Below are 23,355 nucleotides of genomic sequence, written 5' to 3'. Positions count from 1 at the left end.
AGCTTTCCACGTCCATCCACTGGGCAGCCTGTGTGAGCACTTCCTTTTCAGAGCCGAGTACAATTTCATTGTGTGGAGACACCGCTTTTGTTTATCTGTTCAAACCTCTGGGTTGATTCTACCTTTTGGCTGTGGTGAGTAGCACTGCCCAGAACACGTGCCTACGTGGACACATGTTTCCGTTTCTCTGGGGTGTATATCTAGGAGTAGAATCCCCGAGTGACACAGTAACTCCAGGTTCCTGAGAAGCACCGGGTTTTTCCACAGCAGCCGCACAGTTTTGTGTCCCTCTGGCCGTGGACTGGGGCTCCGCTCTCTCCACATCCCGGACAGCACTAGCTGCATCCTGTGTTTCTGGTTCTGGCTGGTCCAGGGGGTGTGGGGTGGTATCTCACTGTGGTTTTGATTTGTATTTTCCTAACATTAACGACGCTGAGCATCTCTCTGTGTGCTTGCTGGCCATCCGTGTACCTCCTTTGGGAGAATGCCTATTCAAGGTCTTTGCCCATTTTTGAATCAGGTTGTCTGTCTTTCAGCTGTTGAGTTGTGAGACCTTTTTTACGTGTTCTGGATATTAAACCCTTATCAGGTATATGTGATCTGCAAACATTTTCTCCAGAAACTTCTTCTGTAGGTTCTCTTTTTTAACATACCTGGTAATGTCTTTGATGCACAAACTTTGTTGTTTCATTTATTTATTAAAATTTTAAAACGTGGGGCGCCTGGGTGGCTCAGTCGGTTAAGCGGCCGACTTCGGCTCAGGTCATGATCTCGTGGTCCGTGAGTTCGAGCCCCACGTCGGGCTCTGTGCTGACGGCTCAGAGCCTGGAGCCTGTTTCGGATTCTGTGTCTCCCTCTCTCTGACCCTCCCCCGTTCATGCTCTGTCTCTCTCTGTCTCAAAAATAAATAAACGTTAAAAAAAAAAATTAAAAAAAAATAAAAATTTAAAATGTTTATTTATTTTTGAGAGAGACAGAGAGAATGGGGGAGGGGCAGAGAGAGAGGGAGACACGGAATCTCAAGCAGCCTCCAGGCTCTGAGCTGTCAGTATAGAGCCTGATGCGGGGCTTGAAGTCACGGACTGTGGGATCGCGACCTGAGCCAAAGTCAGACTGAGCCACCCAGGTGCCCCACAAACTTTGTCATTTTTATGATGTCCAGGTACCTTTTTCTTTTGCTGCATGTGCCTCTGGTGTCAAACCCCCAAACCTGCCACCCTATGTTATTCCCTAAGGAGTCTTACGGTTTCAGTTCTTACGTTTATGCCATTGACTCATCTGGCAGGTTTTGGGTCGTGGTGTGAGGCAGGAGCCCACCTTCACTGCTTGGCACGTGGACGGCCAGCCGTCTCCGCGCCATTTGTTGAAACACCGTTTTCCCCACGAAGTGGTTCTGTCGCCCTGTTGAAAGGCAGTTGCCGTAGATGTTCGAGTTCACTTCCGGGCTCTCCGTCCCGTGGTCTGGAGGCCCAGAGTTTGGATCGCTGGAGCTTTGCGGTGAGTTTTGAAAAGGGAATACCGATCCTCTACCTTGTCATTTTTCATTATCGTCCTGGCTCTTTGGGGCCCGTCGCGATTCTACGCGCATTTGAGGGTTGGTCTTCCCGGTTCGGCAAAAAGGCGACTGGGACTTTGATAGGGATCGCCCCGAATCCAGATCGCCGCGGGGGGGGGGTGGTGGTGGTGGTGGTGCCGCCTCCCCACGCGGGGCCTTCGTACCCTTGGGTGCAGAGCGACTCTGTTTCGGTCACCTCTGCCTCCAGCGATGTGCTGTGGTCCTCGGCGTGTGAGCCTTCTATCTCCTTGGTCAAATTTGTTCCAGGGCTTCTGTTCTGGACGCTGCTGGGTTGGCTTTTTCACTCCTTTCCCGGCTGCTCCTTAGTTGCTGTGTCATTTGCTCCTCCCTCAGCCCAAAAAAGTGCTGGGAAATGGCAAAAAGGAAAAACGAATCCACATGGGTTCTGCTCTGCCTTCAGGTGTAGTTGTTGCTGGCCTCTGCCTTCTAACCCCCCTCCCCTCCCTGGGGGGGGGGAGGGGTCAGGGCTGAGGTCTCAGGGACCAGGGGGCCTGTGCATGGCTGGGCCTCCGGGTGGCTGGAAGGACCTGGTCTGGGCCCTCCAGTGAGGGGAAAGGCCCCCAGGGTGTCTGTCCTGATGGCAGGGTCACAGCACGGTGCTGGGGACAAGCTCTGGGCCTGGCCCTTCCGTGTCACACCCCCAGCCCCTTCCCACCACGGGTGGGGGGCTACTCTGGGAAGCCCCTGCCTAGACTGGGGCTTGGTGGGGGGAGTGTCTCAGGGGCAGCCCTTCCCCAGGATGTTCTGGCTAGAGAGGTGGGTGGGGACCGCAGGGCCTGTCTTGGAGACACAAAGCCCACCCCTCACCAGCGGGTGAAGGCCCAGCCCTGCCAAAGGGGCTGGAATTGATTTCCAAGGGGCTTTTTCTCTCCTTGCTGTTGCTGCTGCTGCTGCTGCGGACACGGTGATAGAATGCCCCAGGCCCCGGAAACAGATCAGCTCAGGGACGGACAACAGGCAGTAATTTAAAGTCTCTTCACAGCTCTGTCCTAACCCCTGGAGCCGGGCCACCTGCCTGGCGGGGCAGGGCTGGCGAGGGGTCTGCCCCCCCTTCAGGAGAAGGGGCTGATGGCTCTGTGGGGGGCGGTCCCCCTGCTCGCTGTGGACGGTCCACCGGACGGGCCGTCGCCAGCCCCGGCCTGTAATGAATCCCCCAGACCAGCTCTTCCCACACGCTTCCTGCAGGGCCTGTCATCGCGAGACTGGAGTCGCCGAGGCACGTGGGGATGCACGCACGTACGCACGCACGCACGCGCAGGCAGACCTGCACGCACACGTATGCACGCATGTCGTGGCCCCACGGGGACACGTGGCAGCCAGGCGCGACAGCGGGCGAGCCCATGCCTTTGCACCTCCTGCTCGCCCGTGTGCATAGTCAGCACCGAGGTGAGCACAGCCTCGGGGAGGCTCCTCAGATGGCCCTGCGCAGAAAACTCCTGACCCAGGACGGACCTTAGGGCCCATAGCTGCCCCGCGTGGTGGCTCCAGGTGACCCTGGAGCAGAGCCTGGCCCAGCAGGACGAACTCACGAGATGTCACTCCCCCAGGAAGCTCTTGTCCCCTCTCCCGGGCTCGAGGGTGCTGCGGGACTGGGCCTGGGGGGCGAGTCACCTGTAGGGTCCTGGCGCACCTCTCTCCCCCTCCCCCCCCCCCCCCCCCCCCCCCCCCCCCCCCCATGGCCATCTCCCACCCCGCGCGTCCATCTTTCATTTTTATGGGCACTCGGTTTGCACTCAAGTCCCGGAGACGGAAATACTGATGTTGATAGGAAAATATTACTTTCCCTGCGGAAGCACAGGCGCAGGAAGGCTGGGTATCCTTCTTGTTTAAAACAAACGTCACCCGGTTGGTTCAGGAACTGCATTGCTCAGACCCCCGGGTTTGCATGGTGACGGCTGCCCTCCCCACCTGCGGCAGGCTGGCGAGCAGGCGCTGCGCTCTGGGTCCAGCCTCCGCCAGCCGGTACAGAGGGGCGCAGCCACTCCTGGGGGTCCTGGGGGCAGGCTCGGGGCTCAATGCACCTTTCCACCCCTTCCCCCCACCGAGAGCAGGACAGACGTCTCCCTTCCCATCCCAGCGGCCACCTTGGCTGAGGACCCCCTGTATTTCGGGGGGCTCTGCCTGGTGGGGGGTCTTTGCCCCGAGTCTTGTAGAAAGAGGGAGTGGTCAGCAGATCAAAGCCCCTTAAGGATGTCCGTGTCCTACTCTGGGAGCCGTGACTCCGGGCCATGGCGGCCAAAGGGATGTTGCAGATCGCGGTGAGGCCGGGCAGCAGTCGCCGGTGACCTGGGGAGACTGTCACCCAGGGCCCTTAAAAGTGGAAGAGGGGACAGGGTCAGCGTCAGAGCCATGTGACACAAGAAGTTTCTCGAGCCAGGGACCCAGGCAGATCCCGGAAGCTGGGAAAGGCGGGAAAATGGAACGTCCCCAGGCTCCTCCGGAAGGAGCCTTGCTCACCCCTTGGTTTTAGCCCCGGGAGGCGCCTGGGCCCCCCCCAGACCCGAGTAGTGCTTGCGCTTCCGGCGGCACAGGGGTGGTGGTCTGCTGCAGCAGCCACAGGGGGCCAGCACAGGGGTGTCACCAATCTGGGGACCCACAGTACTGTTTCCAAGACCTGGCCCCTTCCTTTCCCATGTGCCCCTTGCGGCAGGCCACCTCGGCTGCCCCGAGGACCCTGCCCAGAGCCTCCTGAGCCCACTCCTGCCTTCGCTGGTGCCGGGGCCCCTGCGCTGCTATGGTGCGGACGTTCCTTCCAGAACAAGGACCCACACAGAACCCCCCGGAGCCCCTCACCTCGGCAGAACCAACCAGTGCTTAGCGGGCGGTGACTTCTCCAGGAAGACCCTCAGCGGGCAGTGATGGTGATCTTGCGCCTCGGGAGTCACGTGGCCCCTTGTCCGTGCGGGCCGCAGCAGGGCTGGTGGCTCTGCCGGCCGCGGGGATGACGTGAGCGCACAGGCACGTCCCTCGCTGCACCCCGCGCATCCATCGTCCCCATCGTTCCCCCTTTTGGGGCTGGTGCGCGAAGCTCACTAGGACCTTAGATGCACCCCAGCCCCACGCAGCCCCGCCCCCTTGGTGGAGTGAAGGTCAAGAGGCCTTGGGGTCAGGATGCCTGAGTTGGGTCCTTCCTCAGTTCCTGCCCCCACCCAATGGGCGTGGCTTTCGTGAGTTACTTAATTCTTGGGCCCCCACCTGCTGTCCCCAGGGGGTGACAAGAGCCTGTCCCTAATTGGTGTCCAGGAGGCCAGACCCGTGAGGTGTGAGGTAGATTGAGTGTCGGGAACCACTTGCTCCCACTCGCTCTGTGGCCCTGCTGACTCGCTTCTTCAGGGACACCCGCCCCCAGGATCCAGGCCCCCACGTGGTGGGCCGTGCCATCGCGGGGGGGGGCGCAGGCCCAGGCCCGGGGAAGGACAAACTGTGTCCGCCTCCGGCCGCAGGGCGGCGAGTTGTGTCGTTTAACCACGGCGGCAGGAAGGGGCAGCGGGGGCCCCTGTGGGCCTGGGCTCGTCCCCCTCCGAGTAGAGTGGCTCTTCCCGCGCGCAGGCGGGAGCCCACTCGCGGGGCGGCTCTGAGAGGAGCTGAGGCACCGGCGGGGCCGAACCAAGGGGGAGAGGCCCCGCCCCACCGCGCAGACCCCACCCCCGCCCCAGGCCCCGCCCCCTCCCGAGACAGCCCGCCCCAACCCCCACAGGCCCCGCCCCCTCCTGAGCCAGCCCGCCCCACCCCCGCAGACCCCGCCCCCAGGCCCCAGACGGCCGGCCCCAGCCCCGCCCCCCCCACAAGCCACAAGGCCGCAGCGGTCACCTCTGCACTTGTTTATTGTCATGAACAGTTGTCGTTTGCTCTTTCACTCCGCAATTCTCATTTGGTAAAATAAATAGAGATAAACGAACTTTCAGGGCGTACTCCGTGGAGCCCCGGTTAACTCCATGATTGGATTTTCGCTTCAGACCCGGGATGGCCCAGCGGGCCGCGGCGCGGCGGTTCCGAGAGGGGGCACAGGAGGCCCCGCCCGGCGGCGTGCAGTCCCCTGCACCACATCCACCCGGGGGTCAGCTGCCGGGCGCGGACCCTGTCCCGGAGCCGGCTCCCGGGGCACACCGGCATCCCGCGGCCGCAGAGCCCGGGCAGCGCCGTCCCCGGAAGGCGCCCCTGGGTAGGGCACCTAAACTTCGTCACCGCTGGGACGCACATTCCCGTTATGGCCTCTTATTGGCAGAATTAGTTAAGCCAGCTCACTGCTCTATCTGAATAATCTTGATTCCCAAGGAAAAATGGAAAAAATGCTTTTCAGAATATCATCATTGTGGTTTTGTTTTACAAGCGCTGTTTGTAATCGCTCAGCACGTTCTCTGTTGTCCTTCTTGGGGCTAAACCGTCCCCGTGGCTCCGAGGTTGTGCCCGGATACGGGCAGACACACGCGCACACCTGTGTGCGGACATGCGCAGATGCCCTGCCACGTGCTAACGCAATCACCAAGCAACTTTTCTGCTTTACTCACTGCAAGACGTGAACTTCGGTCGCACCAGCAAGTGGCGGCAAAGACGGTCCACGGTTCACCCACAGGCACCGGGGCCCCGGCTGCCTCTGCCCACGTGCAGGCATGTGGTGCACCAGGCGAGGAGGCCGCGGGGCCACACAAGTGCGTACTCTGTGTTGGTTCCAGTGTGGAGACCACGGGCCCTGCACATGCATGTACACCCGTATGGGGAGGCCACAGGCCTGAGCGGCTGTCACTGCACCTGCCTGGGGAACAGCAGCACTTGAGAGAGGCAGGCCCTGTGGCCTAAGGGTGGTGGCCAAATCGCCAAGGACTGGCCACACATGTCGAAAGCCACAGGCCCCTCCTGCTAGCGGGTCTGTGGTGATTGGGGCTTGTGCAGGGAAGGTGGGCTGTGTGGGGGAGGGGCAGCGCCGGCCCTCCTACGGTCTGGCCACGAAGGGCCCCCGTGGGCAAGGACTGGCGGTTGGCAGGAGGCTTGGGCTGTCTCCTTCTGTGCGTGTGGGCTCTGTCTCTTGAACCTCCCGCCTCTCCCAGCCCGCTTGGAAACCCCCCAGGAGCGCGTGTGCAGAAAACGGGCCGGCTAGCTTGCAGCCAGGGGAATGCGGCCCGGGCTGGCTCACGGCCAGGCGGCAACCCAGAGACCTACGTGAGCCCCAGCGCTGCCCCGTCCGCCAGGGTGGCTGAGCCCTGGGGAACGGCTTCTGTCTCGGAGCTTTCGTGGAGCCAGTGCTCGGGTCCCTCGCCAAGTAGAACGAGTGTGTTTCCCTTTAAAAACCTCAGAAGCAAAACAGGACGGGAAGGGTGCTGGGACGTTTGCGGCTGTCCCCGGGCTGTCACACGGCAGGACTCTACCAGAGCCCCCTTCCCTGGGCTCCTGGGCGTGACAGCGACCACAGACGCACAGACAGACAGCGAGGGGCCTCCTGGAGCCCTCGGCAGCAGGTCAGGACCAGTGTGGAGGGTGGCGCGGCGGGTCCACTATGTACATGGAGGCCTGGCAGGAGGGGCGCCCGCTATCTGGCCCGCTTCTCCACCGAGTACACGGAGATGTAGTAGTCGTTGCTGCCCACGGCCAGGTGAGGCTGTGGAGGAGAGCAGGGCAGGTGAGCGGGCGGGCGCCATGGGCCTTCTTCGCCCCCACCCCACCGCGGCTCTCAGCATGGGCCCCGCAACCCGAAGCAGGGACTCTCGGGCTCCCCACGGCTCCCTGCGGGGACGGTTCCAAGGACCAGAGCCCCGCACCTCATGAGGGCTGCTGGCAGAAACCACAGACTAGGGGAACGATCGTAAGGGATGGGCGTGCGTCACAGATCTGGGCTGCTCCTCCCTGAGAAGCACAGGCTGGGCGGGGTGCCCCGGCCCCCCCTCACTGCAAGGTTTCTCCAGGGCTGGTGTCAGTGCAGGGGCCAAAGGTGATGGGAAGGGCAGGGCGGTCTCCTGTGCGTGTAGCCCACAATTCCCTGCTTGATGGGGGAACCCGGTGCTGCTTCTGGAGGCAGTTTGGGGGCCACGACGCCCCGAGACCCTAGGACCCAAGAAGATCTGGTTTCGTGCCATTCTCAGACACGGGGAGGGGGAGGCCTGGGGCGCCCTGCGGGCTGATTGTGGGGCGGGGCCAGGCTGTAGCCCCACCTGCCCGTCCCGAGTTCCCCCGTCCCTCCCGTGTAGCCTCCAGTCCCCATGCCCCCCTGCTATTCCTGCAGGACCCTCCGTATTGCCCTGTGTCCCTGCGTCCCCCCACCCCTCCCACGGCGCCCCCGGCCCTGTGTGCAGATACAGACCCAGTGCGGGTGGAAGGCCAGGCAGCTGATGGCCCCGACGCGCTGGCCCATAAACCCGTCGTAGTATTTGATGTTGTTGATGAGCTCCCCGTTCCCGCTGTAGATGGCCGTGAACTGGTTCATGGAGCCGCTGCACACAAGAGGGTCTGGCGTTAGCCTTCCGGCTGGGGTGGTGGCCCAGAGGCAAGGCAGAGGCGGGGCTCGGTGCAGGTGGGGAGGTGGCCCTCTCTCTTCCTACATCGGCCCCGTCCCAGACACGGGGCTGACCTGCCCGCCATCACCCAGGCACGAAGGGCCCCACAATTATGTGGCTCCGGCGTGCTCTCCTTCCCAGGCAAGAGGGGGCATAGCGCCTGCTGTTTACACGGAGGCCCGAGGCTGACTTTGGGTGCTCTGAGATGGTCTGGGCGGGAAAGGGCCCTCATCTTCTCTTAGCTTGGCACCTACCAGGCGATCAGGTTTGCCTGGGGGTGGATGTCGAGGGCCGTGAGCCCCTTCACGATCTGAAGGACGTTCACAGACTCCGGCATCCGAGGGTCGAAGAAGCGCACGTCTCCGTTGACACTGTTGGCAAAGGGTCACTCCGGTGAGGCCGGGGCGGGCCAGCCCCCGAGGCAGAGCACACGCCCACCCCGCCCCACCGGCCTTCACGACCTGGACTGGCGCCAAGCCCTCCCCCCCCCCCCCCCCCCCCCGCCCCCAGACTCCTCTCCGAGGCCACAAAGAGCCCTGCCTCTAAGGCAGGAAGTAGCAGTAAGTGAAGACACGGGGGAGGATGTGAGTTATTGGTTTCATTTCTAGTCCCGGAGATTAGATTCTCTGCAGCCAGGGATGCGGTTACAGGACGGGGAGGGGGGGAGGCCGGGAGGCCGCACGTCACCCCTGGAGGCCGCCTTTCCTGCCCTTGGTCTCCGGTGGGCGTCATTCTAAGAGCGATGTTCTGTTTTTATATTACAAACAAGGGAAACAGCATCTCTTTGAAGAAATGGTGTCTTTGTAGCAGTAAATTACATTTTGTTGTCCCTTAACAGGCACATAAATATTCGCTGCTCTCAGTACAGGATTTAGCGGGCAGCAGAAACGGATTTATGGGTAGCCGATGACTCGACGCGGATATCCCGCAGCCAAGGGCTGGCAGGTGCCCGCCCCTCTCCCTCGCACACCCCGCAAGCCTCCAGCGAGCAGGCCTCCCGCTGCCAGTGGGAGGACCCGGGTGTCCCTGCCCTCCCGCTGCCCCTGACCTTTCTGGCCAGTCCCGGAGTGGAGGTTAATCACTGCCCTCACATGCCATCCTTTCCCGGCTGTTTAAACACCGTGGACATATTTTAAACGGAGGAGAAAACAATGTTTGCACAGCAGAATGTCTCATAAACATTCCTGCTCATTACCTCACGCTCATGATGTGGCCCTCGGGGTGCTTCTGGAGGTAGGCCTTCACCACCCAGGCCGTGTGCTCCCGGTACGTCATGACGCGGCTGGAGGGAGGACGATGGGGTCAGAGCCCGGGCGGCTGCCTAGGCCGGGGAGGGGGCTGCCGGCAGGGGTGGGGAGGGGGGCAGCGGTGCCCGTTCACTGCCCGCTGCGGGACAGGGGCGGGAGCTGAGAAGCCAAGGGCGCGACTTCATTTTGAGCAGAGAGAAACCGCGGGTTTATTCACGGCTGTCAGGATCTGCCGTGCGCCGGGGTCAGTCGCCCACACCCACCATTCACCGTGATGTCGGGACGCGGTCGGGCCCCCCCCGCCGGGACCACGGCACGGCTGCCCCGGAGCTCCCCGGACAGGGCACCACGCTGAGCACTGGCCACCCCGAGACTCTGGGGGTCGGGAATGAGGACCCCAACTGAGAAGCTACTGAAACACAGCCCTGGTGGGCAGGACGCACAGGGCTCACAGCGAGCCCCAGGTCACAGGTGTGGTGCGCGGACAGCCCCGGGTCACCGGCCTCGGCGGCAGGGCCACTCCACGACCCTCGGCTCTTTTGGGGCCAATTTGCCAGTTTAGTGCCTGCCCGGTAGCTGTTTAACACGACGGCCTGACGGAGGTGTGACTCACGTGCCCCCTTCGAAAGCGCACAGTTAGTGGGTTCGGGGTGGTCACTTCGGCCGGCCCCCCCTCCCGCCCCCCACCACGATGGCTGCTTCCTGCAGTGGTGCCCGTTCTCCGGGGGACCCTCTGCAGAGGTGCCGCTGAGCCTCGGGTCTGTGCTGGGAGGCCCCGCCTGACGTGGCCCGGCTCGCCCCAGTACCCGCCTCTGCGGCAAACAGCCCGCCTGGTGGCTGGTCTCACGGGGCTCCCCTGGCCCCGCGGCCACGCACCTGCCCACCTGCCGCCACTCCGTCACCCCTGGAGGCCGGCCCAGGTTTTGGGGGCAGGGTGGGTGTGAATAAGCACATTGTGCCGGGGTCCCCAGGAGACTGTGTTGCTGTTTGCCAGCCGTGGGGCTCGGGCGAGTGACTGCCACCTGTACCTCAGCTCCTGCCCACCAGCCCGGCCCGACCTGGCCCTTGGCCTGGGACTGAGTGGCGGTCCCTGGGGCAGTCATGACCACGCAGGTGGCTCAGTGCTGCACGGTGCCCTTGTGGACGCTCCCTGACAGTCTCCCTGGCCACGTACCTCATGCAGGAGGGAAACCGAGCTCACGGAGGACAGGGCCTTGCCAGGCCCCCTCCCCGCTGATTTCCTACTCCGCGTGCCATCGGAATGTGGCCCTGTGGGCTTGAGGTGGGGGGGCTCGTTCCGGGCCCAGAAGGGCGGCGGCAGTGTGCCCACATCGTCTGGGGGTGCTGGTGAGGGGGGGCGGGGGGTGGGGGCCGGATTACCATTCACTGAGTGCCATCCTCCGGTCGTAAACGCGGATGGAGCCGTCGCCGAGGCCAGCCACGATGAGGGAGCGGTGGGAGTCGCAGGACAGGCTTGTCACGCAGCTGTCAGCGCCCGTGGGGATGTCCTGGAGCCAAGCACAGGGACCGCGGTGAGCCCACCTGCGGCAGCCTGGCGCGCCATGCCCTCCCAGAGTCAGGGGCCCCCGCCGCCTCCTCCAGTGGGGAAGCCAGCGAAGGCCCACGGAGCCCGAGGAACTGGTGGGGGACCCGGGCTGAGTCAGGCCCACACCCACCCGAGAGCCGGTCCCCAGCCGCACACATCTCCGGGAACGGCTCTCGGGGCCAAGCTTTCGGGTGTCTCCCTCTTTCCTAGAGCGGAAGCACGTTTTGGTAGAAAGGGATCCTCCGAATTAGTTCGGGAAAGGGCCCCGGGAGCTCTGCCTCCTCGCCTCTCCTCCCGGCAGCTGTAAATGCTAGAAAAGGCCAGGGGGTGACGAATGCTCGGCAGGAAAGAGCGGGAGACAAAAGGCCGCACGAGAGGGAAAGTGCTCTCCCGTTGTTGGAGGTCTGCTGCCAGTGGGCACACAGGAAGGAAATCCGACACGTACGGGACTGGAATCTGATCCAAGGCAACAAGACACTGGACGAGACACACCCAGGTGGCTGAGCTGAAGACGTGTTCTGGGGGCACAGACTCCTGAGTAAGGGTTGTGAGCATGGGGGGGGGGGCGGTGAGGGGGTCCACGCTGCAACAGGAGGGCCGCAGGGGCCCCGGGAAGTAAGTGTGACAAAAGCCAACTGTGCCATCGCAGGACCCGGGCACCGGACGGACAGAGGTCATCTCTACCGGGTGGCCCCCTGGCAGGGACCAATGACGTGGCAGGGCCTCACGGCGGCTCTCTGTCCCTAGCCCGCCCTCCGAGGGCTTGGCGGGAGGCCCAGGGCCGGGCCGGGGAGGCCGGGAGGACAGAGCTCCGGGCCTCAAGCCACAGCCGGCACCGCTGCCCAAAGTATCAGTGGCCCCGAGCTGTTTGCGGCCCTTTGCCCCCTGGCCTCTCCGCCAGGATGTCTCGGTCAAAACCAATTCACTACTCGCTCTGTTGATTAAAACGGGAAATAAAAGATGCCTTAAGAAGCACACAGTCGAATAATTCATCGTTCCAATTTAAAATGCTTTCCCCCTGCTGCTTTCTGATATTCCCTAATTTGCATGGGTAAAATAACATTTGGAAGTAATTAGGACCAGCAGAGGCTTAATCACGCTGCCAGGCAGGGTCAGGGTGTCACAGTGGACGTGCATCAAGAGGCAATTAGCCTCTGAAGGCTTGGAGGCGGGCCGCACTGCCTCCCCGCTGGGAGCTGGGACCCCCGTTCCCGCCCCTCTGTGAGGAGGGCCTGTCTGGGGGGGCAGGGCGGGGGGCTGTGGTCACCTGCACTTTCATCTCGCGGTCCGTGTCCCAGATTCGGACGATCCGCACGTCCCCCGAGCTCATGAGGAGGCCAGTCTCCTGCTCCCAGTCTACCACCATCCCGGCTCCTGGAGAGACAGAATGTTCCGGTGTCACCGCGGGAGCCTGTCCCAGGCGGCCACCTGGCACCAAGGACCGCCACGGCCGGGTCCCCGACCCCACGAGAACTCCAGGCCCCGAGTCTGGGTCGGGCAGCAGTTGGGAGCCCTCTCCAGATCCCCGCTGGGCCCAGGCATCTGCCTGAGGGACAGCGCAGTCCGAGGACCGTTTGTCTAAGCTGTCCCAAAGCTTCAGAGCAGGCGCGGAGGCGCTTCTCTCGACCCCGTCAAAGCTCACGGACGCAGCTTCTTGGGGTCGAGCAGACCGGGCCGCGTGTGAGGCCCACGCTGGGACTGCAGTGTTCCTCAAATTGGCACCTAAACGTCACGGGGGGGACCCCAGTTAAAACAAGGTTACATTTTAAACATACAGAAGAGAACACGACAGAAATCCCTGACCCACCCCCCAGATCTAGTGGTTGAGGCTCTCTGCCATTTCGCCCTTTTGAAAAGAAGAATAGATGAGAGAGTATAAAAAGAAGCATAAATAAGATTTTAGACACAGTGCGAGCCTCACTCGCCCACTCTGATGCTGAACCGTCCCAGGTCGGGGCATCTCCCCGAGCCGGGCTCCGTGCGACCCCCACCCAGGTGCACCTGTCCACGAACTAGGACAGCTTCCATCAACGCCACCAACTTCACAAGGGGTATGTTTCCTAGCGACCTCGCTTTCCTGTAATGTTCTCTGTAGAGGACTTATCCCACCCTGTATGTAGGGGTCTGGTTAACTCATTTAACGGTTTGTTTCGCTCTTCCCTGATTCTGGAGACCATGGCTCGAGCGACGACGTCTTCCGCACCCCTGTGTGCGCTCGGGAGGGTGGCACCCAGGCAGGGGTGCGGCTCCCGTCCTGGGGTTCACTGCCCCCAGCCCAGGCCACATCTGCAGCGTCCGTGGACACCGAGGTTGCCCCACATCCCGCGGTCGCTGGTGTTGGCGGTATTCCTCCTCACTGGACCGCGTGTGCTGTGATGACACGTATCGTGACGCCAGTGTCTTGTTCTGTCACTTACGAGGTAACTTTGTGTTCTTTTGGTCACACGGGAGTCTGACGTCACGTTTGTCAAACTCATTTCTGTGGCGCTGTGGCCCCTTCCTCCCCCGGGAGCCCCGTTCTCCCCGCTCTCAGGCTGGACGACCTAACTCCTCCTTCCTTTCCACTGCGTCTGTTTAGGGTGGCGGACCTCCCGCCAGGCCCTGATGACCCTTTCAAACCCCAACCCTGCTGTGTGCGCACAGGGCTCCCCACCAGGTACCCACCCCCCGCCCCCAGCAGTGCTGGGAGTGGGAGCCGGGCCCAGACCTCGGACAGACTTATAACCACAGACAATGTGGCTCAGCTGTGGAAATCTTGTAAGTGCCATGGGCTTGTGAAAGAATCTGCAGGGAGAGATGGAATCTGTGGGCATGGAGTTTCCTTCTGGGGGGGTGAGAATGTTCTGGAACTAGATGGATGGTGGTTGCACATAATGACTGCACTAAATGCCACAGAATTGAACACTTTAAAATGGTTAATTTTCTGTTATGTGAATTTCATCTAAATAATAATTTTAGAAAAGGAAAGAAAAAGAAGAAAAAAAGAAAAGGCAAGCGGGACACCCCTACCCGGCTCCAGCTTTTGCTCTCCTTGACCAGACGGTCACCTGTCTGTACGCGGAGGCAGGGCCCCTGGGCCCTCCTGCCGGGGCTGGTCCACATGCATCATTACTCAAACTCGGCTGTAACCATTCAGGAACCAGTTCAGAGGCCCTGAGAGGGGCTGTGGGCCAGCACCCACTGGGACTCCCAGGCGGCCCTGGGAGGGCCAATGGTGGCCGACCGACGTGGCCTGCCTCACCAGTGTCCCAGGAACCGTTCCCGCCACGGGCCAGGGTAGGGAGGGAAACGGACCCTGTCCACCTGTGGGCCTTCTCTCTGGAGTCCCTCACATAATGGGGACCGGATGTCCTCATCCAGTGGAGACGCCAGCCTCACGTGATGAAGGTCGGATGGCCGTGCACAACAGGGAGGGACGGCCGGGCAGCAGATAACTTCGCACGGAGGGAGATGGACGAAACAGGACTCAAAAGGAAGCTGGTTCACGGCCCTGAAGACCCATGTCTAAATGCGGCTGGACAGTCAGGTGTGGTGTGAGAGAGTGGAGAGGTTGGACGGGCACAAATGGGTCACAGGAGGGAAGGTCTGCCTGTCTTCGTCCAATAGACAACGACATGCCTTCACGCAGCAAGCCTCTGCACGTCCCTGGGACCGACGAGCTGGCAGACCCAGCAATCACACGACGTGGACGCAGCCTTTCAGTGGGAGACACGCAGATGGGGCAGGAGGGCCGGCCCGGGGGAGGCCACGTGACGGGTTCTCCCAGCAGCGGCTCTTCTGACCCAGGCCAATTTGACGCCCACTCCCTTCGTGTGATTCTGAGCTCACTGGCATGGGGCCCCTGGCTGCCGCCGTCCCCACATGGGAGGGACACTGCCACACTGATGGACAGCTGCGTCGCGCCTCAGTGATGAGCTGTCAGTGCCAACGACAGGGCAGTCGGTCTGGGGACCATCCTCGGAAGGGGCCACCCCCCAGAAGGGATCACCCTGGGGGGGGACTATTCTCTGGACGAGACCCACTGGGCATCACACCGCACTGACAGGCACATTTTCTTCTCATGACACAAGGATCATCTGCACTCCTGGCCGTGCCTGGGCCATTCCAGGACAAAATCCACGGACCAGGCGGCTTGAACAAGACACTGATTTCTCCAAGTCCTGGAGGCTGGACGTCTGAGGTCAGGGCGCGGGCAGGGTCGGGTCTGGCTGGCAGACAGCAACATTCTCGCATGTCCCCATGTGGCAAGGAGAAAGATGGGGTGTCTCTTCTTACAAGAGCACTGACCCCATCATGGCCCAACCACCGTGACCTCATCAAGCCATGATCACTCCCAAAGGCCCCCTTCTCATCCCATCATGTTGGGGATTAGGGCTTCAGGAAGTGGATGCACATTTGGAGGTCATGCACATTTCTGAGGACAACGACTTCCCCTGGTTTGATCGGCGGTAACACTGAGCCATGTGTACGAGCCCACGCGCCCCTAGAACCCTTTGTTGCATGGCCGGAGCGGGAGGTGATGTAGGGGTGACGTCAGCCAGCACAGGTGTGTGTGACCGCCCCTCCTGGGGAGTCCGCATGGGAGTCTGCACCCCTCCTGGGGAGTCCGCACCTGAGGGCACCCAGAACTGGCCCCGTGCACACCTACACTCAGGCCCCCAGGTCGACGTAGGCCCCGGGTTTTCTGCAACGGCTCCAGCTTTAAGAAGCATTCTTTGTAAAATTTGGAAAATGAAAAGTAATTTGCTTTGTATAGACTCTGTAAGGCTTTTTAAAGAATACGCAAATTTGGGGCGCCTGGGTGGCGCAGTCGGTTAAGCGTCCGACTTCAGCCAGGTCACGATCTCGCGGTCCGTGAGTTCGAGCCCCGCGTCAGGCTCTGGGCTGATGGCTCGGAGCCTGGAGCCTGTTTCCGATTCTGTGTCTCCCTCTCTCTCTGCTCCTCCCCCGTTCATGCTCTGTCTCTCTCTGTCCCAAAAAAAAAAAAAAAAAAAAAAAAAAAAGAATACGCAAATTCACACGTCCAAAAGTGCAGCGGTCGGACCACAAGCCCTGGGCCTTTAGCCGGTAGGCCATGGCCTTCGGGGAGGGGTGGGGGGAGCACGAGCTGGGTTGGTGCCCCGCCGCCTCTGTGCCCACCTGAAAGCCCAGCTCCCGGCCTCTACCAATGACAGAGCTTAGAGAGTCTGATTACTAGGTTTCCCTCCTGACAGGACACGCATCTGGCCGTGTCACAGCCGCGGAGGCTCACGGGCTCCCTGATCCGTGGACCCGCGGGGTGGCCGCTGCTGTGACAGAGAGCACACTGCCTGTGCTTGCAGACGTCCTTGGCCGTCCACCCGGCGCTCTGTGCCAGCCCCGCCGGGCACTGAGAAGCAGTGTAATGAGCGCGTAGGCCAGATGGCGTCTGGAACATGGTGCCTGTGCCTCAGCACCATGATCTGGGGCCACGTGGACAGGCGGAGAGGGTCTGGGGTGGGGTGGGCGAACCCAAGGACTGGAGACCAGAGTCGCAGCTCCCTGCACGGGGAGAGAGAAACGGGCTTGCTCTGTGTCGTTCTGGACGCAGGCCCGGGCTCGAGTGAGGGGGCAGCGGGCAGCTTGCTTCCCGGGCACGTTCTTCCCGGTGGACCCCACGAGTCTGAAGATCTTGCTCTGACTCAGCTGCCTCTCCGAAGACGCCCTCGGATACGTCGCCTGGGTGCCGACACCATGGGCCTCGCATTTCCGTCCGGCCCGGCGGCTCCGGGCGGGGCGTCCGCTCGGCCCCCCGAGGGCTCTCACCGCGAGGAGAGGATGTGGATCTCGTGAGCTCTGGTTCCTGTTCAACTCTAGCCTCTGTGAAGGCCAAGCAAGTTCCGGTTGAAACTAGCTGGGAGCGCGTGGGGCAGCCAGCAGACTAGAAACCCGTGCGTGTGCTGCAGACGGCGGGGTTTTCCCGAGCGCCGGGCACCGCGTCCGGCAGGCAGATCCTTGCGTGTGCAGACGAATCTGACCTCGGGTAGGATGTACAAGTGCCTGGAAGGTGGTAACAGTCATATTCTCTGAACCTGTGACCCTGAGACGCATTTCACAGAGGGACAGCCCTGGATGCGGAGCTCCCACTGCCGAGAAAGCCACCGCCCCTCTTCAACGCGGGTTTCCTGACCTGAAAACCAGGCACCGGGCAGTCCTGCTCCAGAGGCGCCGGAGAGGGTAACGACGGGACAGTTGCACAGGGTGCCTTGTACGCGGGTGCCCGGGGACCTCGGCCAGCCTGCAGGGGGCACATCTTTCCACCGTCCTGGCTGTGGTGAAGGACCTAAGCTCAGGTTGGTTTGGTAACTTTTACAGAGCAAACGAGGGAAGCGAGGCAGAGTAAGGACCCCCAGTGAGGCCCACCCTGTATTACGGTCTAGTTCTTTCTGCGCTGCCAGGCTGACCCTGATGGACACCAGGGAAACAGAAAAAGGCTTATCTGACAACTCGGTTATTTCCTCTCTTTTAAACAGACACAGTGTCATCGAAATTGGCCTCTGAGACACGGAAAACGGCCAAGCCTCTTGCTGCACATCCAGCTTGCCCCAAGGACGCTTCCTGAGCACTGGCCAGGCAGGGCCCTGGACTCCAGGCGTGGCAGACTCCGGTCCCAGAGAAGTGGGAGCAGCCCGGGAGAGGGCACCTGGCCACCGTGTGGAGCGACAGGACGCCTCACCCGTGCGGATTGAGGGGGGAGCCCAGCCCAGGACCGGCAGCTGCACGAGGGCTCTGGGGCCCTCAAGGCTTCTCTCAAGGCCGGGACAAAGCAGGTGCGTCAGCATGCACAGCCAGAGAGACCTCTGTGGTGGGTTTTGCACGAAAACAAAACCCAAAAGGATAGGCGTGCAGAGCCCCCAGGGCAAGGGGCCAGTCCTCCGGGCACAGGCGAGAAGCACAGCCCTGTGGCAAGGGGGTCCCCACTCTCCCCGCGGGACACAGGTGCGGAGCGCCCCTCTGGGGTCAGGCCCCCTCTATGGCCCCACGAGCACCTCTTAGACATCGCCGGGTTCAGAGACGCGGGTCGGGCAGCAGAAAACTGGGCTCAGGAAACGCTGCTCAGGAGCAAATTATTTCACCTAAACTTATGTTTCCGATCTGGAAAATGGGCCAAGACCACGTGAGAGCTGCTCTAGGGGTGGGAGAAGATGGGGACATGTTCCCCATCGGTCAGGCTGGCAAGCCACCCTGTCTGAGAAGGGAGCGGGGGGCCTCCAGGCCGATGCACCCTCCAGCCCGCACAGCCTCACGCACAGTGGGGCTGTCACCGGCCCCCTCACGTCTGCCTCCTGCACCGAGGGGGCTGCCCTTCCAGATTCTAGATCCGCCTGTGGTTTCTGGAGGAACAGGGGCCTGCATCAGTGCCCGTTCCCGCACACGCCGAGCGCAGGCTGGCCAGCAGCTCCGGAAGCGGCCGGCGCGAGGCTGCTCTGCCGTCACCGTCCTGGCTTTCGTGGTCCTCGTCCTGCTTGCTTCCTGGCTGCTCCCAGTGGATGAATGTTAAGAGGGAACCAAAGGCCCAGGGCTGGCGTCAGCGTTCACACACGCCAGGCTGGACGGCGTGTTCTTGGCTCTCTGGGGCTGCCGAGGTACAGACAAGCCTGGGCCCTGTCCTGTCCCGGGCTCCGTCCCGCGGCACCGACCCCGAATGACAACCAAGCAGCTGGAAGCGACCAGACCAGGTGCCGTCCGGCCCCTCGTCTGCCCCCAGCCCCCAGCTGTGGAAGGCGGTCCTGAGGCTTTCAGAGAAAGCGACCCTGCCGTTTCCCTGAGAAGCTCGAGTACTCTTTCCCAAAGAGCAGAAGCCTGTCTCCTGCTCCGGTTTTTCCTTTCCGGATCTTACACGCAGGGAACGTGTTACCAAAACAGCTCTTCACAGAACACTGAACTGTAAGTCCGTTAGATCTGAAGGGACTTCTTGTTCTTAGCGCCTCAGCCCCCAGCGGCCCCAGACCCACTGCCTCGTCTGTCCTCCTGCGGAGGACGGCACCAGACCTTGCAAAGGGCTTCCGGGCACAGGCCGGGAGGCAGGCTCCTTTCCGCCTGACTCTGTAAATCACGGGTCTGGAATCTGCGCTGCCCGGACTCCCGAGGCCCCGTCTCCTCACAAGGTTCCCAAACGGTCAAATTAAGAGAGAAAAATGACTCGTTTAGAGCGTCACACATTTTATGTTTGCTAACCCAGTTTTACAGTTGTGTATCCAAGGGCAGCTGCGTGTGGGTGTTTTGGTAACCATTAAACTTATATGTGGATTTTTCAGATGGAAATAGATGCTATAACAAACTTGTATTAAATTCTGGAAATGATTACTTTTCAAAAGTTTAGGTGGAAAAACCAATCTTGATCTGGAACGACTTCTCTGCTCTCATGAAACGTCCTTAAATAAAGCCCACAGGATGGAGTCCCTGCCTTCGGGGTCAGGGGGCCCAGGAGGTGAAACCATGAGGCCTCGGATCCGAGGGAGATTCCTCTCAACGGCTTTCCTTAAGATTTGGTCCCAGAGCCTTATGCAGCTACCTGACTCAACCCATGACCTCTGAGTGCTCGCTGGCTGGTGTTCTTTTCTTCGGGAGAGGATGTGTGGACAGGACGGATAAGCCCTAGCCCTAGCCCTCTGCTGGCCCCAAAGAACGCCACGGGCCAGACAACAAATGCCACCACGCGGACCACAGGGGCCAGGCGCCCGCCCCCCAGCCAGGGCGGTCACAGGCAAGAGTGAAGGCACTCACCTGCCTGCTTTGGCAGTCAAGATAGACTGGGGCCTTTCGGGCCAGACCTCCCAGGAGGCGAGGATGATGGGTTTGGAGTGAGGGTTAGTTGGCCAGCCAGAGCAGTGAACAGAGCCAAACCATCCAAAAGGTTTGGAAGAACACTCAAGTAGAAAGAAGCAGGAAGGGTGACAGGTGGGAGTGGCCAAGGCCAAGCGTGCCACGGTCCAGAGAAAAAGGGCTGACCTCAACCAAAACGTGACCTGACAAGTGGGAAAACACAATTGCCAGGGTTTCTGGCCCCCCAAAAAGTCTCTCTCGAGGTGGAGAATCGGAAGGAGCTGAGGCACACCGTGAAGCCGGACCGACGAGCTATTGGAACCTCCAAGTGCCTGAGTGCCCGTAAACGCCGCCGTGACGTCCACCGTGGCCGGGCCAGGAGGGCTCCCGGTGTGGGGAAGGTGCTGTCGGTAGGACAGGGATGGGGCCGCGGGGAGCACGGAAGGGAGAGCCCGTCCCCGACTCCACGCCAGAACATGTGCACACGTGTGTGCACGCGTGAGCCAGAGGTGCCGTGAAGCTGACGGCGCGCTGACCCTGCGCGTATCTCACAAGACTTTCCATCCTTAGCCACAGACTGAGGAACCAGACGGTGACCTGGCCGCGGGATTCCAGCTGTGGACAGCTGCGTGAGGGACTTCCCGGCCAGCAGCTCTCCAGCCACCTGGTCACACCAAGTCTCCTGGGCCTGCGGACAAGGGCCCCTCCTGTGCCCCACGTGCACGCGTGCTCAGAGGACGGGCCTCGCCCACCCGCTCCGGGGCGGACGGACACGGCGGGCCGGCACACCTCCTCCTGAACAGACAGCTTGCAGGCCCAGCGGGAGAACCACACGGGGTGGGCACACAGCTTTGAGAGCCGGGGAGAGGGGTTCGGGCCCCTGCCTGGACGGCCCCTGAGGGCCACAGCCAGAACTCTGAAGGGCCCTGCCTGGCGCTGCTGGGGGTGCCACGGGTGCACAAGAGTGGCTCTTGGCGTCCCCATTCCTTCTCTCCCTTCTCTCCCTGGGGTCTCTCCCCCGGGAGCTCCCGGGTGGCTGCGGGCGGGAGACAAGCTTTTGCTCTAATCTGGGAACACTGAGGCAGAAGCGAGAGGCCCGGTGACACACAAGTGGCCGTGTTGGGCCTTGGCGGTGGTGGGGGGTGGGGGGTGATACGGATGACTGTTTTATTCCTCAGATAATTAAAACTCAGCGACGTTTTAAAGCAGTCCACAAGGAGACGTCGGCCCTGGGGCTGACGCTGGGCGGCCCCTCCCTCACGACGTCACCTCCCTGGGAAGCAACTCCCCAGGACGGGCGCTCTCACAGAGGGGAGAGGAGCCACACGGATGACCGGCCGTGAAGAGAACGGCCACACGACAACCGGACACAGACGGGGCCGTGTGGGAGCGGACACAGTCGCAGCCAGGCCGGACCGGGAGCACAGGGCAGGGGACTAAGCTGCTTTCACTGTCAGCTGAGCAGAGAGACCGTGGCCCCCGCGGCTTGGCGTCTCTGGAACCCAGCCGTGCCAGACGGTCCACGTGCCACGGCAGCACGGTGAGCCCCCGAGGGACCGGTGTGCGGCGGCAGCTGTGCCCCCCCACCCGGGCGAGCGTCCGCGGCCTCCGCCGTCCGGACAGACGTGCCCGCGTGCCACGGCGCTCGCCCCCCGAAGGGAGCTCGCCTGGGCACGGGGCGCGGCCCCCAGGCCTTTCCCGCAGCGCCGGCTGCAAGCCCAGGACGAGGGTGCGGCAGGTGCGCCCACAGCCGGTGAGCCCTTCGGGGGGCCGCGTCTCCTGACCTGCAAGTGCTCCAGGGCAGCCGGGGGAGAGCGGCGGCTCACAGCTGAGGCGGCCGGTGGGGAGCCACCGCCAGGGGGAGGCGGGCGGGCGGGCGGGCAGTGAGGGGCCGCGCCGCTCCCGGGAGCACCCACCTCTGGTGGTGGGCAGCATGTCCGAGAGCCCCTGCCAAGCGGTCACCATCTCTGGGTTCTTCTCCAAATCCGCAAAGTTCTTCCAGACTCTGATGGCGCCGTCATCTTGGGGAGAGAAGGGGGGGAGGTGAAAACGCAGGCCTGGCCTCCGGCACGCGGGAGGGAGCCCCCCCTGGGTGGCAGGAGACCACGCGGTCCCCCTCGAGGCGGCCTGACGCAGGCGCAGCGGGCCGGTCGCGCGTCGCCGTCCTCAGACTCCCGTCTGGGCGCAGGGGGACCCGCCCCTACTTTCGGCTCTGGCCCCAGGTGGCTCCCTTCCTTGCAGTGACTCACTCGCACCACGAAGTCAGACCTCCGGCCGAGCCCTCAGCTTGTGACCCCACGGGCTCCCTGCATCAGGAGGCGGGCGGGCCGCCCCTCCCTGCCCTGGACACTCAGCACGGGGTTCTGCGAGCCTCGGTGGCGTAAGCGTGAGGCTCCACCCGTGTCCCTGCGCCCCACGCGGACCGCGCTCTCCGGACTCACCGGCCCCTCACGCGTGGCCTCAGAGGTGGCTCCCGCCTGGAGGACGACCGCACGGGATGCCCGCTGGCCCGTCCCCGCCCGCACCCACCCGTCGGCTCGTCCCGGCCCCGGTCTCCTTGACAGTGAACTTACCCTGCTCTGAAACCCAAGCCCTCGTGCTGCTCCTCTGCTGGAACCCCCTACTCCTGGGGACCCTCCCCAGCGCCCGCCGTGCTGGGGATCACTCCCCCCTCCTCCTCCTCCGCAGTGCTGAGAGGTGCTCAGTACGCCCCGTCCTGCAGCTTCCCGCACCACCGCCCCGCCCTTGTCCACCCCTTCACCCTGATGCCTGCGGCCGAGGGAACGGATCTGGATGGTGGCTCAACTTTGTGTGGTCCTGAGATGGCAATGCCTGGGGAGAGGCCGCCAGCAGGACCCTTCCCCGTGGGTACGTCATTCACAGTGGGGCCCAGGAACCCTCTGAAGGGAAGGGTGTTCCCAGTGCAGTCAGCTCAGCTATGTTGATGGCTCAGAAGCTCAGGCCCAACACAGGCCGGGCCAGAATGGGGACATGCCCAGGATAGCACAGGACAGGGCAGGCCCAAGCTCAGAGCAGAGAGGGACAAGACAAGAGTAGGCCCAGGACAGGACAGGGACAGGCCCAGCACAGGGATAGGACAGGATAGGACGGGGACAGACCCAGGACAGGACAGGCCCGGGACAGGATGGGAACAGACCCAGGACAGGACGGGACAGACCCAGGACAGGACGGGGATAGGCCCAGGACAGGGATAGGACAGAATGGGACGGGGACAGACCCAGGACAGGACAGGCCCGGGACAGGATGGGGACAGACCCAGGACAGGACGGGGACAGGCCTAGGACAGGGAAAGACCTAAGATAGGACAGGACAGGATGGGGACAGACCCAGGACAGGACAGGCCCGGGACAGGATGGGGACAGGCCCAGGACGGGACAGGATGGGGACAGGCCCAGGACAGGACAGGGACAGACCCAGGACAGGACGGGGACAGACCCAGGACAGGACGGAGATAGGCCCAGGACAGAGAAAGACCAAGGATAGGACAGGACAGGACAGGGACAGATCTAGGGCAGGACAGGACGGGACAGGCCCAGGACAGGGACAGGATGGGGACAGGCCCAGGACAGGACGGGGACAGGCCCAGGACAGAGAAAGACCAAGGATAGGACAGGACAGGACAGGACGGGACAGGCCCAGGACAGGGACAGGATGGGGACAGGCCCAGGACAGGACGGGGACAGGCCCAGGACAGAG

General features: G+C 62.5%; 1 protein-coding gene across 1 annotated transcript in view; it reads right to left on the bottom strand.

Annotated features, from left to right (window-relative positions):
- Positions 1-5,389: 5,389 nt before the first annotated feature.
- Positions 5,390-23,355, bottom strand: part of RPTOR (regulatory associated protein of MTOR complex 1) — a 331,489-nt gene continuing 313,523 nt past the window's right edge. Inside the window, exons 28-34 of the mRNA XM_042965566.1 lie at positions 21,555-21,659; positions 12,122-12,228; positions 10,689-10,816; positions 9,257-9,343; positions 8,316-8,432; positions 7,869-7,998; positions 5,390-7,169 (exon numbers count right to left, since the gene is read on the bottom strand). Of these exons, the coding sequence (XP_042821500.1) occupies positions 7,101-7,169; positions 7,869-7,998; positions 8,316-8,432; positions 9,257-9,343; positions 10,689-10,816; positions 12,122-12,228; positions 21,555-21,659 (743 nt within the window). The 3' untranslated portion in view covers positions 5,390-7,100. The remainder of the gene's footprint in view (positions 7,170-7,868; positions 7,999-8,315; positions 8,433-9,256; positions 9,344-10,688; positions 10,817-12,121; positions 12,229-21,554; positions 21,660-23,355) is intronic.

Source organism: Panthera tigris, chromosome E1 (assembly GCF_018350195.1).
Source record: "Panthera tigris isolate Pti1 chromosome E1, P.tigris_Pti1_mat1.1, whole genome shotgun sequence".
In the NCBI taxonomy this organism is placed as follows: Eukaryota; Metazoa; Chordata; class Mammalia; order Carnivora; family Felidae; genus Panthera; species Panthera tigris.
The sequence above is the reverse complement of the archived record's forward strand: the minus strand, read 5'-3'. Positions and strand labels throughout refer to the sequence as shown.